The sequence below is a fragment of the Podarcis tiliguerta genome (genome assembly GCF_965153285.1).
Source record: "Podarcis tiliguerta genome assembly, chromosome: 10".
NCBI classification, from domain to species: Eukaryota; Metazoa; Chordata; class Lepidosauria; order Squamata; family Lacertidae; genus Podarcis; species Podarcis tiliguerta.
The window spans coordinates 72571775-72592412 of NC_139543.1; the positions used below are offsets into that span (position 1 = coordinate 72571775).

Sequence of the window (20638 nt, forward strand, 5' to 3'; positions counted from 1 at the left end):
GTCTACTCATGTGGGACCTGATGCCACCACCAAACAATTGGAGAAATGTTTCTACGTGACTCACCTTTACCAAATGGCCAGCCAGATTTCCAGGGGATGCCAACTGTGCCAAAGGAACAATCCCCGGACCGGACCATTGGTCCCTCCAGGAATCCAGCGCAGTGGGACCGCACCCATGGAGGACCTCGTTGTGGACTTCACTGAGCTACCCCGTTGTGGATTTTACCGTTATTTGCTTGTGACTGTTTGTACTTATACTGGATGGGTAGAAGCCTGGCCTACAAAGACTGAAAAGGCCTCAGAGGTGACCAGATGCCTCTTGCGGGAAATCATTCCCCGCTATGGACTGCCCCGGACTATTGGGTCCGATAATGGACCGGCATTTGTTCACCAGGTCCTGCAGGGCCTAGCTAAGGGGTTGCAGATCACGTGGAATTTGCATACCGCCTATAGACCCCAGAGTTCGGGAAAGGTGGAAAGGATGAATAGAACTTTGAAGAATCAATTGGCCAAACTGACCCAGGAGACAGGATCTAATTGGGTAACCATGCTACCCCTGGCCCTGTTGAGGGTCCGCAGTCTCCCCTCAAAGCGAACCCACTTGTCACCTTTCGAGGTGATGTTTGGAAGGCCAGTCCCATACGTGCGATTGCTGTCCCCCCATGTCAGTAGGGATGTGGAATTAAATAATTATGTGCAGTCGCTCGCCCGAATTCTTCTCTCTCTCAACAGGTGGACCCAGGCTCGTACCCCTTGTGTACTGACTGAATCGCTCCACCAGTTCGAGCCAGGTGATGAGGTGTGGGTGAAAGACTGGGCCAAGGAACCGCTACAACCGTGCTGGAAGGGCCCCTATACCGTTCTGCTTTCCACCCCCACCGCTGTGAAGGTTGCAGGCATCACCCCTTGGGTCCACCACACTCGAGTGAAGAAAGCTGTCTCTGATTGGACTGTTTCATCTGATCCTGACGCACCCCTTCGGTTGACCATCACTCGACGCCGGGTAGACGACCGCCCTGCTGGTGTCACTCCGGACGCTGACACCTCCACGCACGGCTAAAAATTGGATGGATGGGAGGGGCGCCCGCGGGCAGCGTCCCCAACATAGAGACTTGTTCCCCTGATAACGCCCCAGAGGCACCACCTGGAGTTCTGGTACTGGGACCAGAGCCCCTAGACATAGTTTCCCCCTGGGACAGGCCAGTACAGGGGTGGATCTATTCCTGTGGGTGCAAATTGATATATGAAGAGGGAGGGGCTCCCTTTGGGTATTGTGTTCTCTTAAGAAATCATGTAAGCACCAAACACCCCCTGGGAATAGTGGGCAAATTGCTCAAGGTAGTGGGAGCCTCCTCCTCCTACTGGTGGCGTGGGGAAAACCCCGAAGCCTTAAGGTTCATTGAGGAGCAGTATCAGTGGGCCCTCCAGTATGACCCTTGAATATTGGTGGGAGGAGCCCTGGAACCACTGGTTCTGGTGGCTGGGAGTAGTGTGTACAGCCCTTGTTATTTGGATGGTGGGATATTTTTGTTGGCATGAACGTGACCGAATCTTCGGAAGACGACGGCCACGTGTCCCTATTCCCCCAATGATACTTATATTGCTCTTTATGGGATTAGCTTTTGGGAAGAGGGATGTAGAAGAAGGTCCAAGTGAAGCATGGACTCTCGGTCTCGCTAGTCAGATGCGCGAATGGGGGGCCCACCACCCGTATAACCACTGGTTGCAGATGGCCGAAATGATGGCCAAGAGTACGAACCAAACACGCTGTCTTGTTTGCACCCTTGGCCCCCAGGACGCTACTGGGGGACTGCCTATGCTCCCCTTACCCCTCAATCGCACGCTAGTCCAATATACTGCTAACTTTAGCTTTAAGTTTGCTTTCCCCTCATATTGGAACAAATTTACCCCTTTTCGGGTCTATAGGACCCCTGGGTGGTTTTGTGCTAATCAAACCCGAGATCCCACTATGAGCCGCACCACCTTTGTGGGCCGCTCCACCAACTGTAACTGTACGTGTGCTCCCTTCGATGACACCGGATGTGATGGAGCTTGCTCTACTATAGGTCTCTTGAGTAATATCGGTCTAACTGGCACCTCCCAGGTGGGGCAGAAAATTTATTGGGTTTGTGGGACCACGGCCTATCACATCCTTCCGACCGGATGGTATGGCATTTGCTTCCCAGCTTTTCTCTTACCTCCCATGTGGATACCTTCCACCTCGCCCCGGCGACTCTGTAAAAGTGTAGACATCTCAGGGATAGCAGGGGGGAGCACCCAAAAGTGGGGAGATAATGAATGGCCCCCAGAGCGGATAATATCACATTATGACCCTGCTTCATGGAACCCTGATGAGTGGGTAACTGGTGCTAGAGAACCTATTTATAATTTGAATCGCATTATTCGCCTCCAAGCAGTGGTTGAACTAGTGGCTAATGCCACAGCCACGGCCCTCCGCTTGGTTGCTACCCAATTAACTGAGACCCGCACCGCTGTCCTTCAGCTGCGCCTCGGAATGGATTTCATCCTGGCCAAACAAGGTGGTTTTTGTGCAGCCCTCAACCTAACTGGCGGAGCATGTTGTTTTAATATTTCAGATCATGGTGAAGCCATCCGTGATTTGGCTGCCAGCATAGAAAAAGTGGCACACGTTCCGGTACAAACTTGGGAAGGCTGGAATATGTCCTGGTTAGACAAATTCCTACCAAGTGGTTGGCTTCGAGGACTCTTTGCTGTGATGATGGGACCCCTGCTAATTTTGCTTCTTCTTTGCTTCTGTATCCCCTGCTTAATGCAATGCTTGCAAAATATGATGCACAGGATGGTATCCCGTATGATGGGACCTCGTGTGCTTGCTTTAATGCAAGAATACCGTCCCCTCCCGTTGGACGAACCTAGGAGTTAGGTTGTCCCAAAAGAAGAGGTGGGATTGAAGGGAGTGGGACGTGTATCTTATTGAAGGGAGTGGGACGTGTATCTCTTAAGCTGGTTAAACAAGTTTGGCTGGAGACTCTAGCAATGCTATTATCTTCTGATAGTATCTTAGGCAAGTCAAACTTGTTAGGTTAGAATGGCCCCTAGTAAGAATGGCCACATATATAGAGAGAGAGAATGGACACGTATATGGAGAGCGTATATGGAGAGAATAGGACACGTAGTAAGTCACCAAACTGAGCATGCGTAGGAATGTAAGGTTGCCTTTCTCCCCCCCATGCTCCAAGAAGGTGGGGTGCATAGGTGGATGCATATGATTGGCGTAAGGGGAGGAACAGTATAGGTGGATGCATATGATTGGGTGTAAAGGGGGGGCAGGAGGAGAACTGAGGGGGATAAAAGCTGAATGCTCCTTTGTTTCAATGCGCCAGTCTTTGTGAATCAATTCCACTGGTGCCATTCATATATGAAAATAAAAACCTTTCTCTCTGAAGAAGCTGGTCCCTGGTGCCTTTGTCTCCTCCGAGGTAGGGAGTGCGTGCTAAATGGGCTCAGGCCCTGGATCCCCGTGGTAAATAAGGCTTCAACTTGACTGGATACCCTGGGGAGCCTGGCCCGTCTTTCGTAATGACAAATACTTAGTTCCTGAGCCGGGTCACAGGCTCACCCTATTCATACACAGACACACCCTTAAGACAGGATTTGTGAAGGAGGAGACAATGGGGAGGCTTATTCCTTTGACCTTGCGGAGAAATGTTTGAGGTCAATTTGGGAGGGACAAAATGGTTTCAGGACTTTCTGGGGGGGGGGTTTCAGACATGTGGCTTATATATCGATGTACGTGCTTGATTGGTGCATTTATGAACATTATACATAAGACCTTAATTTTTTTTATTTCAAAATTGGCAGGTTGTGCTCTGTGCTCTTCCTCCACGGCTGGAGGTAGGAAAGCTGAGCACCAGGTTGCTGGAACCTGCAAGGGGGGCGGGGAGAGAGAGACCATTGCCTTTGGGCTCAAATCCTATTACAAAATCAGAGTTGGAAAGGGTCCCAATGGTCATCTAGTCCAACCCCGTGCTATGCAGGTATCTCAGCTAAAGCAGGTGGCCATCTTGCTTGCTGGTCCCCCCCTCCCAATCTGGGCATCTGGTTGCCCCCTGTGAGAACAGAATGGGCGCTGGCCTGATCCTGCAGGCTCTTATGTTGACAGCATGTTACGGCTGCACCAGCATGAGATCCGGCTTACTATGGCGGGCGCCCAACTGGTAGAGTGCCACAAAACTCAAGCAGAGGGTCAGAAAACCTGGCGCGGGTTTGAATCCTCTGGGGGCATCAGACTCCTCACATTCCCACTCCTGGAGCCCAGGTATACAAAACACCCCCTCACCCGCCCAACCCCAAACACACACACACAGGAGAGAGAGAGGTGGAATGTAAAGGCTTTATTTAGAAAATTATAGATCACTCTGTCTCTGGGCGCCGGCAGCGCACCTCCTTCCTTGGGGGGGGGGGGGCATCTGCTAGAGCCAACAGGCCCACCGAGGTTGCTGTTCAGGGCCCTCCCACTAGAGGGCAGCATGGGGGTGAGGGCAGCAAAGGCAATCTCACCTGCCCCCCCCCAGGTGGAGGGGGGAAGGGAGGCACAATTGAGGTCAAGGCAAGGGCCAGGAAAATAGGGGGGCTGGCCCAGAAAGAAGTCCGCGGGTTGAGGAAAGGCGGCCACTTCTGCTGCCCCTCTTTTTTTGGGGGGGGGGCACCCACCACCCCACAACAACACTCAGCAAGAGAGAAAGGGTTTTCCCCTGGGGGGGAGCTCCCTTGTAAACCCCCCACACCAAGACCAGCAGACTTTCGCACCCAATGCCAGCTCCAGTAGCAGAGCCAAAATTCCAGAGGAGATTTTTAAATCTAAAAATGAAGATTTTTTGGGGTGGGGGACATACTCCCCCCGCACCCAGTTTTCAGGCATCCAGCTCCTTGTGAGGAGCAGGAAGAGCCCCAAGAATGAAACCGCGTTCAATAAGCAGCATCAAATAAAAAAGGGGGTTTTTTTGGGGGGTGCAGAGGTGTCTTAAGAGGCCAAAGAGGCCTTTTGTTTAGCCTAGAACAGCCTCGTCCTTCGCCTTGGGAAGGGCTTGGGGGGGCCTCCACCACTTCACGGGCGGTATCTGGGAAAAGCTTTGGGGTGCAGGGAAGGGGAAAGGTTCAAGGGGCCCCCAGACCCGAGAGCCCTGTGCAGGTGAAGCAGAGCCCCCCAACAGGAGGAGGAGTGGGGAGCAAGGGTCAAGAGAGATCCCCAAAGAGACCCGCACCCCAAAAATCTGTGGGCGTTTCTGGCCGAAAGCGGCAGGGCCCTGTGGGAGCATCCGTCAGCCCCTGGAAGGTGGGATTGGGGGCACAGAATGGGGCACCCCTCCAGGAACAGCACCTATTATTATTTCTTCTTCTTGACGTTGCGGGGTCCGTCTGTGGGGGGCTCGGCCAGGCCCCTGGACTTCTCCGCTGCTGCTGCTGCCGCCTCCTTCCTCCTCACTTGCCCGTTCTTCTCGCTGGCGGCCGCCTGGTCTCCTCCGGCCCCGGTGTCCACTTCCGCCCGCTTGGCGCCCTTGGGCTTCCCAGGCCCGCTGGGGGCGCCCCCCGCCAGCAGCCAGCCCCCCGCCGCTCTCAGGAGGCAAATGGCAGCCCCCGTGAGGTACAGGGACCAGATGACGGCCGGGCCGCTGTACGGGTGGAGGTACTCTCGAACTCGCTGCAGGGCCGTCGATAGCGGGGCACCCGAGGCCTTCTTTGGGGAGGCCTTGTCCTACGAGGGAGGGAAGAAAGTGTTGGCAAGGTGAGGCCGTAGCTCAAGAATCACAGAATTGGGACCCCCAAAGGCCATCAGTCCAACCCACTGCAATGCAGGAATCTCACCTAAAGCATCCCTGGGCAGGTGCTCTGCTTAGAAACCTCCAAGGAGGGAGAGAGAATCTATTGTTATTGGTGGTGTTGTTGTTTATACCCTACCCATCTAGCTGGGTTTCCCCAGCCACCCTGGGCGGCTCCCAACAGAATATTAAAAACAGAATAAAACTTCAAACATTAAAAGCTTCTATAAACAGGGCTGCCTTCAGACATCTTCTAAAAGTCAGATCATTGTTTATTTCTTTGACATCTGCTGGGAAAGCATTCCACAGGGCGGGTGCCACCACCGAGAAGGCCCTCTGCCTGGTTCCCTGTAACCTCGCTTCTTGCAGGGAGGGAACCGCCAGAAGGTCCTCCGAGCTGGACCTCTGTGTCCGGGCTGAAGGATCGGGGTGGAGATGCTCCTTTAGGTCTACTGGGCCGAGGCTGTTTAGGGCTTTAAAGGTCAGCACCAAAACCTTGAATTGTGCCTGGAAACATACTGGGAGCCAGTGTAGGTCTTTCAGGACTGGTGTTATGTGGTCTCCGCAGCCGCTCCCAGTCACCAGTCCAGCTGCCGAATTCTGGCTTAGTTGCAGTTTCCAGGTCACCTTCAAAGGGAGCCCCACGTAGAGCTTACAATATCGTGACAAAATTTTGCATGCCGTCTCAAGATCAAGGAGCAACTTGGAAAACAGCTGGACACCATTCTAAATCAAGGCTGTACTTTTCCAAACTGCACTGGTTTTAGCTACTGATTTCAAAACTGCCCTAATTTGGGAGTGGGGGTTCTTAATATTCAAACCCGTGCAATAGAGGGATCTCTGCTCTCATTGTCAGAAAGTTCTTCCTGATGTTTAGCTGCACTTCTGCTGTGGGATGAGCAGGGGAACATCTAGCAAACACAAATGGTTTGGCTTTCACGCAAACAGAACGTAGGAAAAGAATTTACTTTAGAAAATAGAATTATCGATTTATTGTGGATTGATCATTAGTCGGTTAACCTCACTTGTAGGTATTGCAAATGTTAAAAGACTGTACGTGAAGGAGCTGGCAAGGGGATAGCTGATGGCTGATAATGGGTTTTTTTAAAAATAATAATAATACTGTAATATAATGTTAATTGTAAGGAATGCTAGGTGAATTAAGAATAACTTGAGAAATAAACAAAAAAGAAACTTTGGACACATGAAGAATGGAGGCGGGAAACACATTTTTGGAAAAATTGTATTAAATTTGTTTTTAACATGGGTGATTTGGTAAAAATTTGGAAAATCAATAAAAAGGATTTGGCCGGGCATGGGGCTCTCCCCATAAAGCGTGAGGAAGCAATCTCCCATCATCAAGCTGCTGACCCCCCCCCCCTTTTCTGGGAGGTAGGTGGGAAAAGAAATGGGGGACGGCAGGCACCAGAGCCAGGGAAGGCAGCAGGGAATCTCGTCTTCTGCCGGGGCAAAGGGGAGCCACACAGGGCTCCCCCCCCCCCACTCTACCCCATTGAAAGGTTCAGGACAGGTCAAAGAAAGTCCTTTATGCAGCCAGAGTTAACCTGTGGAACTCCCTCCCACAGGAGGCAGTGAAGGTGGCTTTAAAAGAGGGTGGGACAAATTCCTGGAGGAGGAGAGGGCTCTGGGTGGCTCCCAGCCAGGATGGCTCTGCCCTGGCCTCCACAGCTGAGGGAAGCCATGCTTCTGAATCGCTGTCACTGGAAACCACGGGATGGGAGAGGCCTCCTGTGGTCGAATCCTGCTTGCAGGTTTCATTTTGGGACAGCTGGATGGCCCCTGTTGGAAGAGACCCTGAGGTTCATCTAGAACAGCCCCAGGGCCGGATTTAGGTTGGATGAGGCCCTAAGCGACTGAAGGCCATGGGGCCCTTGATATGTCCAGCTGTCCTTTGTCAACAACAAATGGTCGCTGCTTTTTGTGTTGAATATATGCTATATGGTCATTGATGGACCTAATAGGTATCTCAAGCCATTTGCATATAAGAAAAAATGTGTTTTATCAAAGTAATTGCTGAACAATTAAGATGAAGTATATTAATAGTGAAATACAATTAAGAAGAAGCACATATTACTAGTGAAATAATGATTAAGCTCTAACTTAAAATGATTTTTTATTCATAACAAACTTAATAATGCAAACACATTAACATTGGGCAATAACAAAAGTTCTTTTAGAAACACTGTTTACAAAGACTCATAACCTAGTCTCTAGAAACTTGCTAGAACATGAAATAATAATAGCTGTAATTATATGATGCAAATAATTATAAAGAGCAGAATGTAGGCACCCTCTATATAGAAAGGAGCAAACCAGGGATATTTTAGGGAGCAGGCTAGCAGGCGGGGCCCATGACTTACATCACAGGAGCCTACACAACACAAAACACTGTTGCTGTATGTAGGCTTTATTTTATTTGCTTTTTTATCATATTTTGGAAATGTACATCCAGTGGTTTTTTTCCTTTAATTTTTTGGGGGCCCCCAAGAGAGTGGGACTCTATGCTAGAGCCTGTTGAGCTTATACGTAAATCTGGCACAGCACAGCCCTCTGCTGGGCAGGAACAGGCAGTTGCCCCAGGCAGGGATCGAACCTGCAACCTTGGCATCATCAGCACCACGCTCTAACCAATGGAACTATCCAAGCCCGATGCCCCCCCGTTCCTCCTGTGCTCACGCAACCCTCCTCACCCTCTTGAAAGGGCACAGATGCTCCCTGCCCCTCGACTCACCTTAAGCCCATGTTGGACCAAGAGGCTGTCCAGGACGGGGTCGCCGAGGAAGACAGCTGGGTAGAATTCCTCCTGCCACTGCCGCCTCCACCACCGCTGAGGGAGGGACCTGCAAGGGGGCAGGAAGCAGGAGGATAACTGGGTGCCCTCTTCCCACCTTGGATCAAATCTATGCTTCCAGGCAGTGCCATAAGAAAGCTGCAGAGATAGCGCAGGATAGTGTGCACCCCAGAAATGATCTCTTTCAGCTTCTGCCTTCTGGAAGAAGGTGCAGGGTTATAAAGACTAGGACTAGCCGTGGTGTCTAGATTGTGGTGCCTTTATTCTTTTAAGAGGGATTCAAGGGAACTTACCAGGAACGTGCAATTCAGTCTGAGTCAGAATGAATTGTATAATAGTGAGAGGCTCACACGAGCCTGCAACCAGCTATCTGCTGTGCGTGTAAGAAAGGGGAATGTAACTCTGCTACACAAAGGAACTTGCTAGTGCAAGTTAAAAAGGCTCAGTGGTTTAGACCACAGCGCCACCCGCGTCCTTAGCGCAAGTTAGGAAGGATATTAATAAACAATATATCCTCTCCTGCCTCCCTGAACATTCCCACAAGAAGAGGGTCGAGGAGGGGACGAAACAGCCCCGAAGGATTCCCCGCCCTCTCCCAGAAAGTGCTTCATGTCACTCACCAATCCTGGCCGGCGTCCGTGAACCAGTATTTGTACAGCTGAGCCCGGATGTAGGTTGGGGGTTTGGAGCTGAAGGGGTACTTGGCGTCGTCCACCTGCACGAGATGGATCACTGTGGGAGGGAAAATAAGTTCCTTCAATCACAAACGATATTCCTGATAATCAAAGGAAAGTTTTCCTCTCTGCGACAACTACTGCCAGGATGCTCATAGCAAAAAATTGGAAAGGGAGAAAAATTCCATCAATGAAAGAGTGGCAAATTAAAATTTGCGAATATATACATCTGGCAAGACTCACAGCATTCATAAGGGGACAATCGGACTAAAAATTAGTAAAGAATGGGATTGTGCTAAAGAGTACATGAAAAGATATTGTTCTGGAGTAAGTATATCGGTATGTAACGAATGAAGCTTTGCAGGGTTAAAGAAAGTGAAAAATGGTGCAGAAAATATAAAGATAGAGGTAATCTACATTAGACACAACAATTTAGAAAGAGTAAAAATGTTGAGCTCTTAGAACAAAGGAAGGAGGTCAATATGTGTATATGTATGTAATGGTTAGAATGATAAGGTTTTATTTGTAGTTGTGTGTTTTTTTGGTTGGTTCTTTGTCTTGTTTGTATTGCTTTATTTTGGATTTAATGTTTGTAATTTTTGTTGTAATTTTGCATTGAAAATAAAATAATAATAATATTTTTTTAAAAATGCAACAAATGAATCAACAGCAATAATAACAGAAGGCAGAATTAGACAAACAGCTTGATTAGGAGAAGCTGTAGTAAGTCTTCCCCAATATCAGAATTCTGTAAAATGTGGGAAATGGTCGTTCTCTGACTCTTTCCCTCCTCTCACCTTCTTTCTTGCCCTGTAGGAGGCGGTAGACGAAGCCCGTGAACCAGGGGCTGTGCGCTTGGGGAGCCAGGGCGGCAAACCACATCTGCCAGTCGAGGCGCGGCTGGTGCGGGGTCACGACAGGGGGGGCAGCGCTGACGTTGCCAGGCTTGTACATGAACTCAATCTCCTGCGGGCAAGAGGGAGAGAGAGGCACTGATCACACACACATCGCCTGAAGCCTTATATCCCAGGTCAGCGAGGTTCACTGGACGACCACGGGAAAGTGAGCCTTTGGGTGTCATCGGCCCAGTCCTGCGGGACTCCCTGCCACTTGACACCCAGCAGGTGCCTCCCGAGCAAACTTTTAAATGCCTGCTGAAAACCTCTATATTCCTCCAGGCTTATGCAGGCAATTAAGAACATACCAAACCACTTTGTATTTCTATGACACAGGGATGCTCAAATATCTTTACAAATGATATACAGGGGAACCTTGGCTCTCGAACATAATCCGTTCCGGGAGTCCGTTTGACTCCCGAAACTGTTTGAAAACCAAGGCGCGGCTTCCGATTGGCTGCAAGAGCTTCCTGCGCTCAAGCGGAAGCTATGTCGGACGTTTGGCTTCCGAAAAACGATCAAAAACCAGAACGCTCACTTCCGGGTTTTCAGTGTTCGGGAGCCAAAATGTACAAGTACTAAGGCGTTTGAGAACCAAGGTATCACTGTACATAAATAAATATATATATATGTGATATATATAAATGAAACCACCCAAACCCCCAGGATGCTGTGCTTCCACTGTCAGCTGCCTCCCAAGTCATGCAAATGACTCATTAGTCCACCCCGGCTTGTGCCCATCCTCCATGAGGTCCAGCACCTTGTGCAAGCATTGTTTTGCCAAAGTCCTTGGACGGCATCAGCGGCTGCAGGCAGAAAAGAGGCCCAAATCCTCCTCCAAGAGGAGGATAAAAGTGCGTGGTCTAAAATTGCGTGCACCAAAAACTCCTCTCCTGCGGACTCCACCCACATCAGCTTCTCACGACGGGCTTTATTAAAGCAAAAAGGCTAATTGCACAGCGTCTGAAGGACTTAGAGCAACAGAACAATCTCGCCATCATAAAGAAATTCTGTCCTTGGTATGCCTTTCCCGCCCTTCTTAATTTGATTCCCTGGCACCATATTTGTATAAATTAACTATCCCAAAATACAGATGTGCCTTCTTCACAGTGGCCAGACTGGATGTGATGCCCTCTGCCGTACTTGAGGGCAGATACTAAAAGATTCCAACTGAGAAACGACTCTGCCCCTGTGCAGATGGCAATCTAGAAACAGTGGCTCATGTTCTCCTGTCCTGCCCCCTTTATAAAGATCTGAGGAATGAGATCATCACTCCACATTGTTCTTTCTGTTATCAGATCAAAAGGATCAGACAATAATCTTGGTCATTTGATTGACCTTTTTACCCATTGTTGTCTTTTTAACTGCATACCGTATTTTTCGCTCTATAAGACTCACCTAGTTTTTGGAAGAGGAAAACAAAGGGGGGGGGGATTCTGAATCCCAGAAGCCAGGGCAGCCAGCGGGATTGCAGCGCAGCGATCTTGCTTGCTGTCCTGGCTTATGGGATAGCCGCGCACAGCCTCTCCAGGGCAAGGGGAACCTTCATATTTCAATATTGTTGTATTTTAATCTTGTTTTTAAGTTGTATTCATTCAAATTGTTTTTATTATTGCTTGTTAGCTGCCCTGAGCCTGGCCTTGGCTGGGGAGGGCGGGGTATAAATAAAAAATATTATTATTATTATTATCCCCTGCCCAGGAGAGGCTGCGCGCGGCTAAGGCTCCCCTAAGAGCCGCGCTCCCTTTAAAGAGTGCGTGAAGTGTGCCCTTCTCCCTCCTCAGAGAAAAGCCCCCAAGAAAAGCCCCCCAACACGCTCCACACGGCTCTTTAAAGGGAGTGTTGAGCAGAGCCTTCCACCTGTATTCACCCCATAAGACGCACACACATTCCCCCTTACTTTTTAGGAGGGGAAAAGTGCGTCTTATAGAGCGAAAAATACGGTATATTGCTTCTTTTATGTTGCCATGGCTGTTGGTCTAATGCGAATAAAGTTTATCTATCTATCTCCATGAATTACCGTCCATGTTTCCTTGTCATAGCTGCCTTCCAAGACCACCTCGGGACGCCCGCCGACCCCCGTCATCCGCCGGAAGAGGCCGTAGGAGTTGGCCAGCTGGTAGCGGTCGACAGCGCTGAAGAGCTGGTGGACGCTGGGCCAGAGTTTCCCGTTGGACTCGTACTCAATGTAGGTGAAGGGGACCTGGGGCGAGAGAGAGAGCAAGGAGGGGAGGGGTTTTTTTGGGGGGGGGTCAGCCTCTCCTGGAGACAACGTTGCAGGAACAGGAGCGGCAAGAGCTTAGCTGTCCAAAAAACATGCATCGGGTATGTGGAACCCCGTCTCTGAATGAATGAAGCCCCGTGTTATAAGAAAAAAATGCTCCTTTTTCGCTTACGGTGTACCCAAGAGCCCATACAGAGTCCTTAAGTGGGTTCCCTATCGGTAGGAGAAAATAACCGAGGCCAACCAGAGAATATTGAGAAGCAAAGCAGCTAGCAAGACTTGACATTTCCATCCCAAAAAAAGTTTTTTTGATTTGAGTTTCTACTGAAAAGAGGATGCATTTTAATGTTGTATTTTAATCTTGTTTTTAAGTTGTATTTCAATCAATTGTTTTTATACCAGTGTTAGCTGCCCTGAGCCCAGTCTTGGCTGGGGAGGGTGGGGCATAAATAAAATTTAATAATAATCATCTTTATTAAACTGTTGCAACAGGGTCCCCCGGCTCACCCCATGCAGGGAGGGAAAGGAGGAATCCAGAACATTGGTGTGCAAGCTCTTATATAGACTTCTGAAATTGCCTCCCCTGTAGCTCAAGACCACCCCCCAAAGCACCATGCATGCATCACAGAAAGAGGTGGTCCCCAGCAGAAATTTGAGTGTGCTGCTTCTCTCCTGTCTGCCAGGATACCTGATAATGCCTTATTATTATCTGATTGCCTTTTCTGGGTAGCCATTTCTTGGAGATGGTAAATACTTAGTTCCTGAATCTCCTATGCACATTGAGAGTGTGCTCAGCTTAACAGATACTTGCCAGACCGTATTCACAGGGAGGTGAAAGCAGCCCCTACAGTCCAAAGACAATTGGGAAGCTTTCCCCAGTTCCTTCCTCCTTGCAGAGAAATATTTGAGGTCAAATTGGAAGAGTCAAAATGGCTTCAGGCTTGCTCTCCTGTACTATTTCAGAGACACGGTTTATATACTTATGTATGTGTTTGCCTTGTACATTTATGAACATTTATTTCATGTCTGTAAATGTAAAGGGACCCCTGACCATTAGGTCCAGTCGTGACTGACTCTGGGGTTGCGGCGCTCATCTTGCTTTACTGGCCAAGGGAGCCGGCGTACAGCTTCCGGGTCATTTGGCCAGCAGGACTAAGCCGCTTCTGGCGAACCAGAGCAGCGCACGGAAACGCCGTTTACCTTCCCGCTGGAGCGGTACCTATTTATCTACTTGCTATTTGATGTGCTTTCGAACTGCTAGGTTGGCAGGAGCAGGGACCGAGCAATGGGAGCTCACCCTGTCGCGGGGATTCGAACTGCCAACCTTCTGATCGGCAAGTCCTAGGCTCAGGGGTTTAACCCACAGCGCCACCCACGTCCCGTTTCATATATGTAAGACCTTAGAATTCCTATAACACCAGGAATCCCCACCACTAGGGATCCCTTTCCAAGTGAGAGCAACTGTTAGGGGGGCTTTGCTCACCCCCAATTTGCTTTAAAAGGAAACAACAGGACAATATATTCATTCCACGGTGAGATGCAAGGTTCATATTTCTACAAATATATATTTCTGCCATCGTTCAAAGGTGCCATTTTTCTTTTATTTTTTCTGAGTTGGCACACTTGGCAGCTTTCGAGGCCCACGCAAGACGTCATCCCTTTCCCCAAGCTGTCGCCTGATTTACTCACCAGGCTGATGGTAAACATCCCAAGAGCCGCAGTGGCGAAGATGGCCCACTGGGTGGCGGTCCAGAGCTTCCAGAAAAAGCCACGGGTGCAAGCACTCCTGGGGGGGGGGCGGGAAGAAAGAGGACAAATAGAGGGGGCTGCATATTAACTTCTGCCATCTCTTTTTTATTTTATTTTACAGTTCAGTTTTTATTCGTTTATAAACAATACATCCAATCACCTCGAAACACCAAAACACAAAAGCGTTACGAACAAACCACCACCAATACAGAAAAGGACAATATATCACTGAAAAAGGAAAAAATAAAGTAACTTTCTTATCTACCTGATGACTTCCTCTGCCTCCTTTATTTCCTTGTTAACTGCATCTGGGTTTTTTTTTTAGGAAACTTAACCAATATTAAATGTTGTTTGTATTCTTTTTAAACTTGTGTCATTACAAGAGTTAATCAAAGCATATTAAGGATTTGATGTGGGGACAATATTCTTTTAAATATAGTCTACAGATGTCCCATTCTTTGTTAAAATTTTGGATCGACCCGTCCCTGGCCTTTTCTGTCATGTTTGCTAATTCTATATACAGTGGTGCCTTGGTTCTCAAACGCCTTGGTACTCAAACAACTTGGAACCCAAACACTGCAAACACAGAAGTAAGTGTTCCGGTTTGCAAACTTTTTTCAGAAGCCGAACATGCTCCGTTTTGAGCGTTACGCTTCCGTTTTGAGAGTTATGATGAGGTGCGTCTGTTTTTGCTATTTATTTTGCGTTCTTGTGGCTCTTTTTTTCTTTTTGTGACTGTGTAGAACCCAGTTCAGCTATTGATTGACTGTGTACATTGATTATTGCTTTCATTTTATGGATCAGTGGTCTCGTTAGATAGTAAAATTCATGTTAAATTGCTGTTCTGGGGGTTGTTTTTAAATTTTGAGGTATTTAGTAAAGAGTTACAGTCATACCTCATGTTACGTGTGCTTCATGACATGCTTTCTCAGGTTGTGTCCTGCGGCGACCCAGAAGTACCGGAAAGGGTTACTTCTGGGTTTCGACGCTTGCGCATGTGCACGAGCTCCAAGTCACGCCACGCACCTGCGCAGACACGGCGCTTCAGGTTGCGCGCTTTTCATGTTGCGAACGGGCCTCTGGAACGGATCCCGTTCGCAACCAGAGGTACCACTGTACATTAGAACTGAAAAGTATATAAAATGCTGTAATATAAAAGTTAGTTTTGAAAGCCAAGAGGTGGGAGGGAAGGAAGTCCACAGGCTCTAAGGAGCCAAAGAAGTGGACAAGAATGATGTGATTATATATGTTTAAATGGAAAAGTAATCAAAATTATTTTAAAAAAAAGAAAAGAAAGAAGGCAGCAGGGACACTGCCGAGGCCCCAAAAGACACCACTTGCCCCTTTACCTGTGAGGCACTCACCTGTACCCAGCCTGAAGGATCTCCCAGACCAGAGAGGCAAGTCCGATGGCCGCCAGAGGGAGGGTCACCATCCGCAACCACAGCATGAACTCGTGGTAGGTGAAAGCTGGAGAGAGACAGAGAAGTCGTCCACGTACGTGAAAAGGCCGGGAGCAGGGGCGACAAGCCCCCAGCCCAAATCCCGAAGGACAGCGAACTTCAAACTAAGAATCAGAGAACAGTAGGCATCCCTATGGCGTCTCCCAAGACAGAAAGAGGCCCAAAACAGAACCACAGATGCACCCTTTCTATGCACCTCTTTGGAAAGATTCCCGGCTCAGTGCTAGGGCATCTGCTTGGCATGCAGAATGTCCCAGGTTCAGACCCTGATGGTCTCTCCAGGCAGGGCTAGCACAGGCCCTGCTTGAAACTTTGCTGAGCTGCTGCCAGCCTGTGTCGGTAGTGCTGAGCTAGATGGACCAGGCGTCTTCCTCAATGCAAGGCAGATCCCCATGTTACGCATTCAAAAGAACTTAGTTTTTGAATGCGGCAGCATCTACACTGCGGAACTCCCTGCCTATTGATAGCAGGCCGGCAGCTTCACTTCACTTTTTTCGGGGCCTCCTAAAAACGTTTTCGTTCAGACAAGCCTCTCCAGATGTTTACAGAGTTGGTGCAAGCTTTGCTTTTGGCCTATCATCACTTTAACTTCAGGAATGCATTAAATTATTGTTGCTCTTTTTTCTCAGTGGTAATTTCGTTGCTTTATCTTATTTTTGTAAACCGTGTTGAGCGGTTTTTTATTATTAAAAAAATACAAGCATGCAGTGTACACATTTTATGAAAGAGAGAATGTTCCCACAAGTTGAACAATTTCCTTTATGGTATTCAATTTTCCTGGTGCCCAAATTGCCACATTTTGACCTTAGATCATCAGGCTTGATTTCCAGACCCTTGATCATCTTGGTCGCCTTCCTCTGCCCACCTTGCAGCTTGTCAACATCCTTCTTAAATTGTGGTGCCCAGAACTGGACACGGGATACGCATATTCTCAGGGCTGGATTTAGGTTTGAGGAGGCCCTCAGCTACTGAAGGTCATGGGGCCCTTTATATGTCCAGCTGTCCTTTGTCAACAACAAATTGTCACTGTTTTTCGTGTGGAATATATGCTATATGGTAATTTATGGACCCAATAGGTATCTCAAGCCATTTGCACATGTTGCCATGCAACCAGTCCATGCAGAATGTGGGCACCGTATATATAGAAAGGAGCAAACCAGTGATATTTTAGGGAGCAGGCTAGCAGGCGGGGCCCATGACTTACATCATAGGAGTCTACACAACACAAAACACTGTTGCTGTATGTAACTTTTATTTTATTAGCTTTTTCTCTTCTATTTCAGAAATGTACATCCAGTTTTTTTCCCTTTAAATTTTTTGGGGGCCCCCAAGAGAGTAGGGTCCAAACTATAACTTGTTTAGCTTATACATAAATCCGGCACTGGCATATTTTATTTTCATCCTGCCATGATTATGGCAGCATCTTGCTACCTGATGTTTCTTTTTAAAAGTTCTTTTTTACAAAATAATTTACATAAAAAAACCCACCATAAACAGACTAACAACACCTCATTTGACATTGTATACCCTTTAACTTCTGATTCACCTCATTGTGCTTTTAATACCTTACTAGTCTATATGCACTTCATTTTTTATTATTCATTTTGGTTAATTATCAGGGGGAAAATTACTTTATAAATTCCTCAAACTTCAAGATTCAATCCAAATCTGTCAGGAGATTTGTGCTATGACAGTACTTTTCAAGATATTCTTTGAACATTGTCTAATCTTTATTGAATTTCTGGTTAGAATTTCCTCCTATTCTCCTCGTCATCCTTGCAAGTTGTGAGTATTCTGATGTTTCCATACCTGCCTTGGACTCAATCAGCTTCTTCTCCCAGTTGACCTTCAGGTCGAAGTAAAGAGCCGTCCAGTAGACCAGCAAGCCATAAGCGCCCAGTTCGGACAGAAGGGACATGACGGACGCCAAGCTGGGTGGCCAAGCTGCGGAGAAGAGACAACATGGAGCAATGCAAGGACGGAGGGGGTGGGGTGGGCATGGAGGGTGTGAGGGGAATCAGAGCTTACAGGGTTAAACAGCTGAGACCTACACCCCTTTGTTCTGTCTGCTTTTGGTTTTGACCGAGATAGGAGTTGCCATGCTGGCTGCTCTCAGAGCTGATGATTTATTTCTGCTTCTGTACATAATAAAGCTTCTTAGAGATTAGAAAGAAGCCGCGTACAGACTCTGTTTTCTTCATGCTTACACGCAGAAGCACAACGCCGTGCTTTACTCTGTGACAAGTCCAGAGATGCTGAGTTGCAGAGAAGTGTACCAGATCTCATTACTCCACAGAGGGGCTGTGGCCACACACCACTAGATGGGTCACTGTGCAGAGAGAGTGGGGAGAGCAACTCAAAATCCACACCCACTTTCGAGGGAAGAGAGTTTGAACTCAAAATATCTCTCTTCCTAGTAGATAGGAAGGAGTTCACTGCTCAGAATTTAGGCTACGGTGGGTTTATTGCTGCTCCCCCGTGGCATCAGCTAAAGGGATGCTAAGAGGCACCAGGGAGGGAGGGGGCGAGGGAGGCGAAATCTTTTTTGGTGCCCGGCCCTCTTGACTCGATAAACTCATTCCCTGCGCCTGATACTCTACAAAAAGCATTACTTAGAATATTGTAATGATGATGATGATGATGATGATTCTATTATTGGTACCCCACTACCTGACTGCCCTGCCCCAGTCACTCTGGGCAGCTTCCAATGTATAAAAATCCAGAACGCGGCAGCTAGACTGGGGACTGGGAGCAGCCGCCGAGACCGCACTACACCATTCCTAAAAGACCTACATTGGTTCCTAGGACATTTCTGAACACAATTCAAAGTTTTGGTGGTGACCTTGAAGGCTGTAAATGGCCTCAGCCCAGTAGACCTGAAGGAGCGTCTCCATCCCCATAGTTCAGCTCCAAGGTCCAGCTCCGAGGGCCATCTGACGGTTCCCTCATTGCGAGAAGTGAGGTTACAGGGAACCAGGTAGAGGGCCTTCCCGGTGGTGGCGCCCGCCCTGTGGAACGCCCTCCCTTCAGATGTCAAGGAAATAAACAACTATATTACTTTTAGAAGACATCTGAAGGAAGCCCTGTTTAGGGAATCTTTTAAGGTTTAATGCTGTATTGTGTTTTTAATATTCTGTTGGGAGCCGCTCAGAGTGGCTGGGTATAAATTGTTGTTGTTAAACGTTAAAAAAAACATTAAACATTAAAAAGCTTCCTGATACAGGGCTGCCTTCAGATGTCTTCTAAAGGTTGTACAGTTACTCATCTCCTTGACATCTGGTGGGAGGGCGTTCCACAGGGTGGGTGCCACTACCAAGAAGGCCCTCTGCCCGGTTCCCTGTAACCTCACTTCTCACAGTGAAGGAACCCAAAACCCACCAAGAAAGATAGTAACAAAACATTCGAAAGAGCAACCATGAAATGCACATTGATTCAAAATCCAATGAAAACTATTTGGCTTAATTCAACACTGGAGGGAGGGGGATGACAACTTAATCTGGTGATGCCAGATTCTTGAACTCTGCACCCCCAGTGCCCCCTTGCCTCTTAGCAACCTCCCAGAGGGCACTACCACCCACCTGGGGATCAGATGATGCAGACCCTCCCCATCGCTAGCGCTGTACCCATTTTACAGAGCCACGGAGACCAAAGCCGCTTACCGGCTGCCGTTTTCTTCCGGCCGTGGCCCAGCCACATCCCCAAGTGCTCGTCATCCAACAGCGAGAAGCTCAGCACGATGGTGAGAAGGTTGAAGAAGTTGTAGTTCCCCGTGGCGATGATGAGGAGCTGCAGGACGACCTGGAAAGGGTTTCGGAAACCTATCATTATGATCTTAAACCTAGGTTTTAGAAGACAACCCACCCACCCCACAACCGGACCAGATGAAGATGGACAGGGAAAGGGTCTATATAAAGAAGCTTGTTTATCAGGCCCGAGAATAGATGTATTTGCAAGAGACTCTCCACAGCCCGGCTGAAAGTTTGAGCGTACTACACCGATCCTGGTCCGACTGCACTGGCTACCGATTAGTTTCCATACCCAATTCAAAGTGCTGGTTTTGACCTATGAAGCCTTAAACGGCTCAGGACTGCAATACCTCAAGGACAGCCTCTTTCCATATGAACCTACCTGGACCCTGAGGCCCTTTTTCGTGTGCTTCCTCCTCAAGAGGTCCGGTGAGTGGAAACACAAGAACGGGGCCTTCTCTGCAGTGGCTCCCCATCTGTGGAATGCTCTCCCCAGGGAAGTTTGCCTGGCACCTTCGTTATACAGTCATACCTTGGGTTACACGCACTTCAGGTTGCTTTTTTTGGGTTACGGACCCGCCGAAACCCAGAAGTACTGAAACGGGTTACTTCTGGGTTTTGGCGGTCGTGCATGTGCAGAAGCGCTAAATCGTGCTTTGTGCAGAAGCGCCGAATCGCGACACGCCGCTGCAGGTTGCAAACGTGCATCATGTTCGCAATCCGAGCGTCCACTGTTACTCCTTTGGGTGCCAGGCAAAAACCTTCCTTTTTAACCAAACCTGATTGACATCCTATGTCCTTTTAAAAAGTGGTTCGTTTTTGGGGGTTGTTATCGGGCTATTGTTCTTATTTTGATTTTATGTATTGTGATCTTTTCTATGAACTGCCCTGAGACCTCCTGGTATAGGGCGGTATATAAATTCAATGAATGAGGTTGCCTGTAGATACCTGGCTGTAGAAGGCGAAGAGGCGGAGGCGCCGCAGAGGAGCGAAGAAGAGCGCCGGGATGGCTATCTCGATGACGTAAGTGGCCACTACGCTGAACTTCTGGAACCAGACGGGCAGCTGGTGGGCAAACCACGAGGCTGGCGTGGGGATGCACTGGGTCTCATAGTGGTAGGTTAAAGCTGCGGAGATAAGTGGTTTTGAGGTGCATAAAAGGATCCGGAATGAGGGGTTCAGATGGCAGGAAAGGAGATTCTGAGCAAACATTCTGGCCACAATGTGGGATGTAATCCATTGGACCAGTCAAATGCAACATTCCTTCTTTCCC

At 48.4% G+C, this 20638-nt stretch overlaps 1 protein-coding gene across 1 annotated transcript in view; it reads right to left on the reverse strand.

Annotated features, from left to right (window-relative positions):
- Positions 1 to 4361: 4361 nt before the first annotated feature.
- LMF2 (lipase maturation factor 2) overlaps positions 4362 to 20638 on the reverse strand; it is a 29591-nt gene continuing 13314 nt past the window's right edge. The window contains exons 5-14 of the mRNA XM_083402022.1: positions 20314 to 20492; positions 19279 to 19417; positions 17429 to 17563; positions 15521 to 15626; positions 14097 to 14193; positions 12204 to 12386; positions 10085 to 10253; positions 9234 to 9345; positions 8554 to 8662; positions 4362 to 5737 (exon numbers count right to left, since the gene is read on the reverse strand). Of these exons, the coding sequence (XP_083258148.1) occupies positions 5369 to 5737; positions 8554 to 8662; positions 9234 to 9345; positions 10085 to 10253; positions 12204 to 12386; positions 14097 to 14193; positions 15521 to 15626; positions 17429 to 17563; positions 19279 to 19417; positions 20314 to 20492 (1598 nt within the window). The 3' untranslated portion in view covers positions 4362 to 5368. The remainder of the gene's footprint in view (positions 5738 to 8553; positions 8663 to 9233; positions 9346 to 10084; positions 10254 to 12203; positions 12387 to 14096; positions 14194 to 15520; positions 15627 to 17428; positions 17564 to 19278; positions 19418 to 20313; positions 20493 to 20638) is intronic.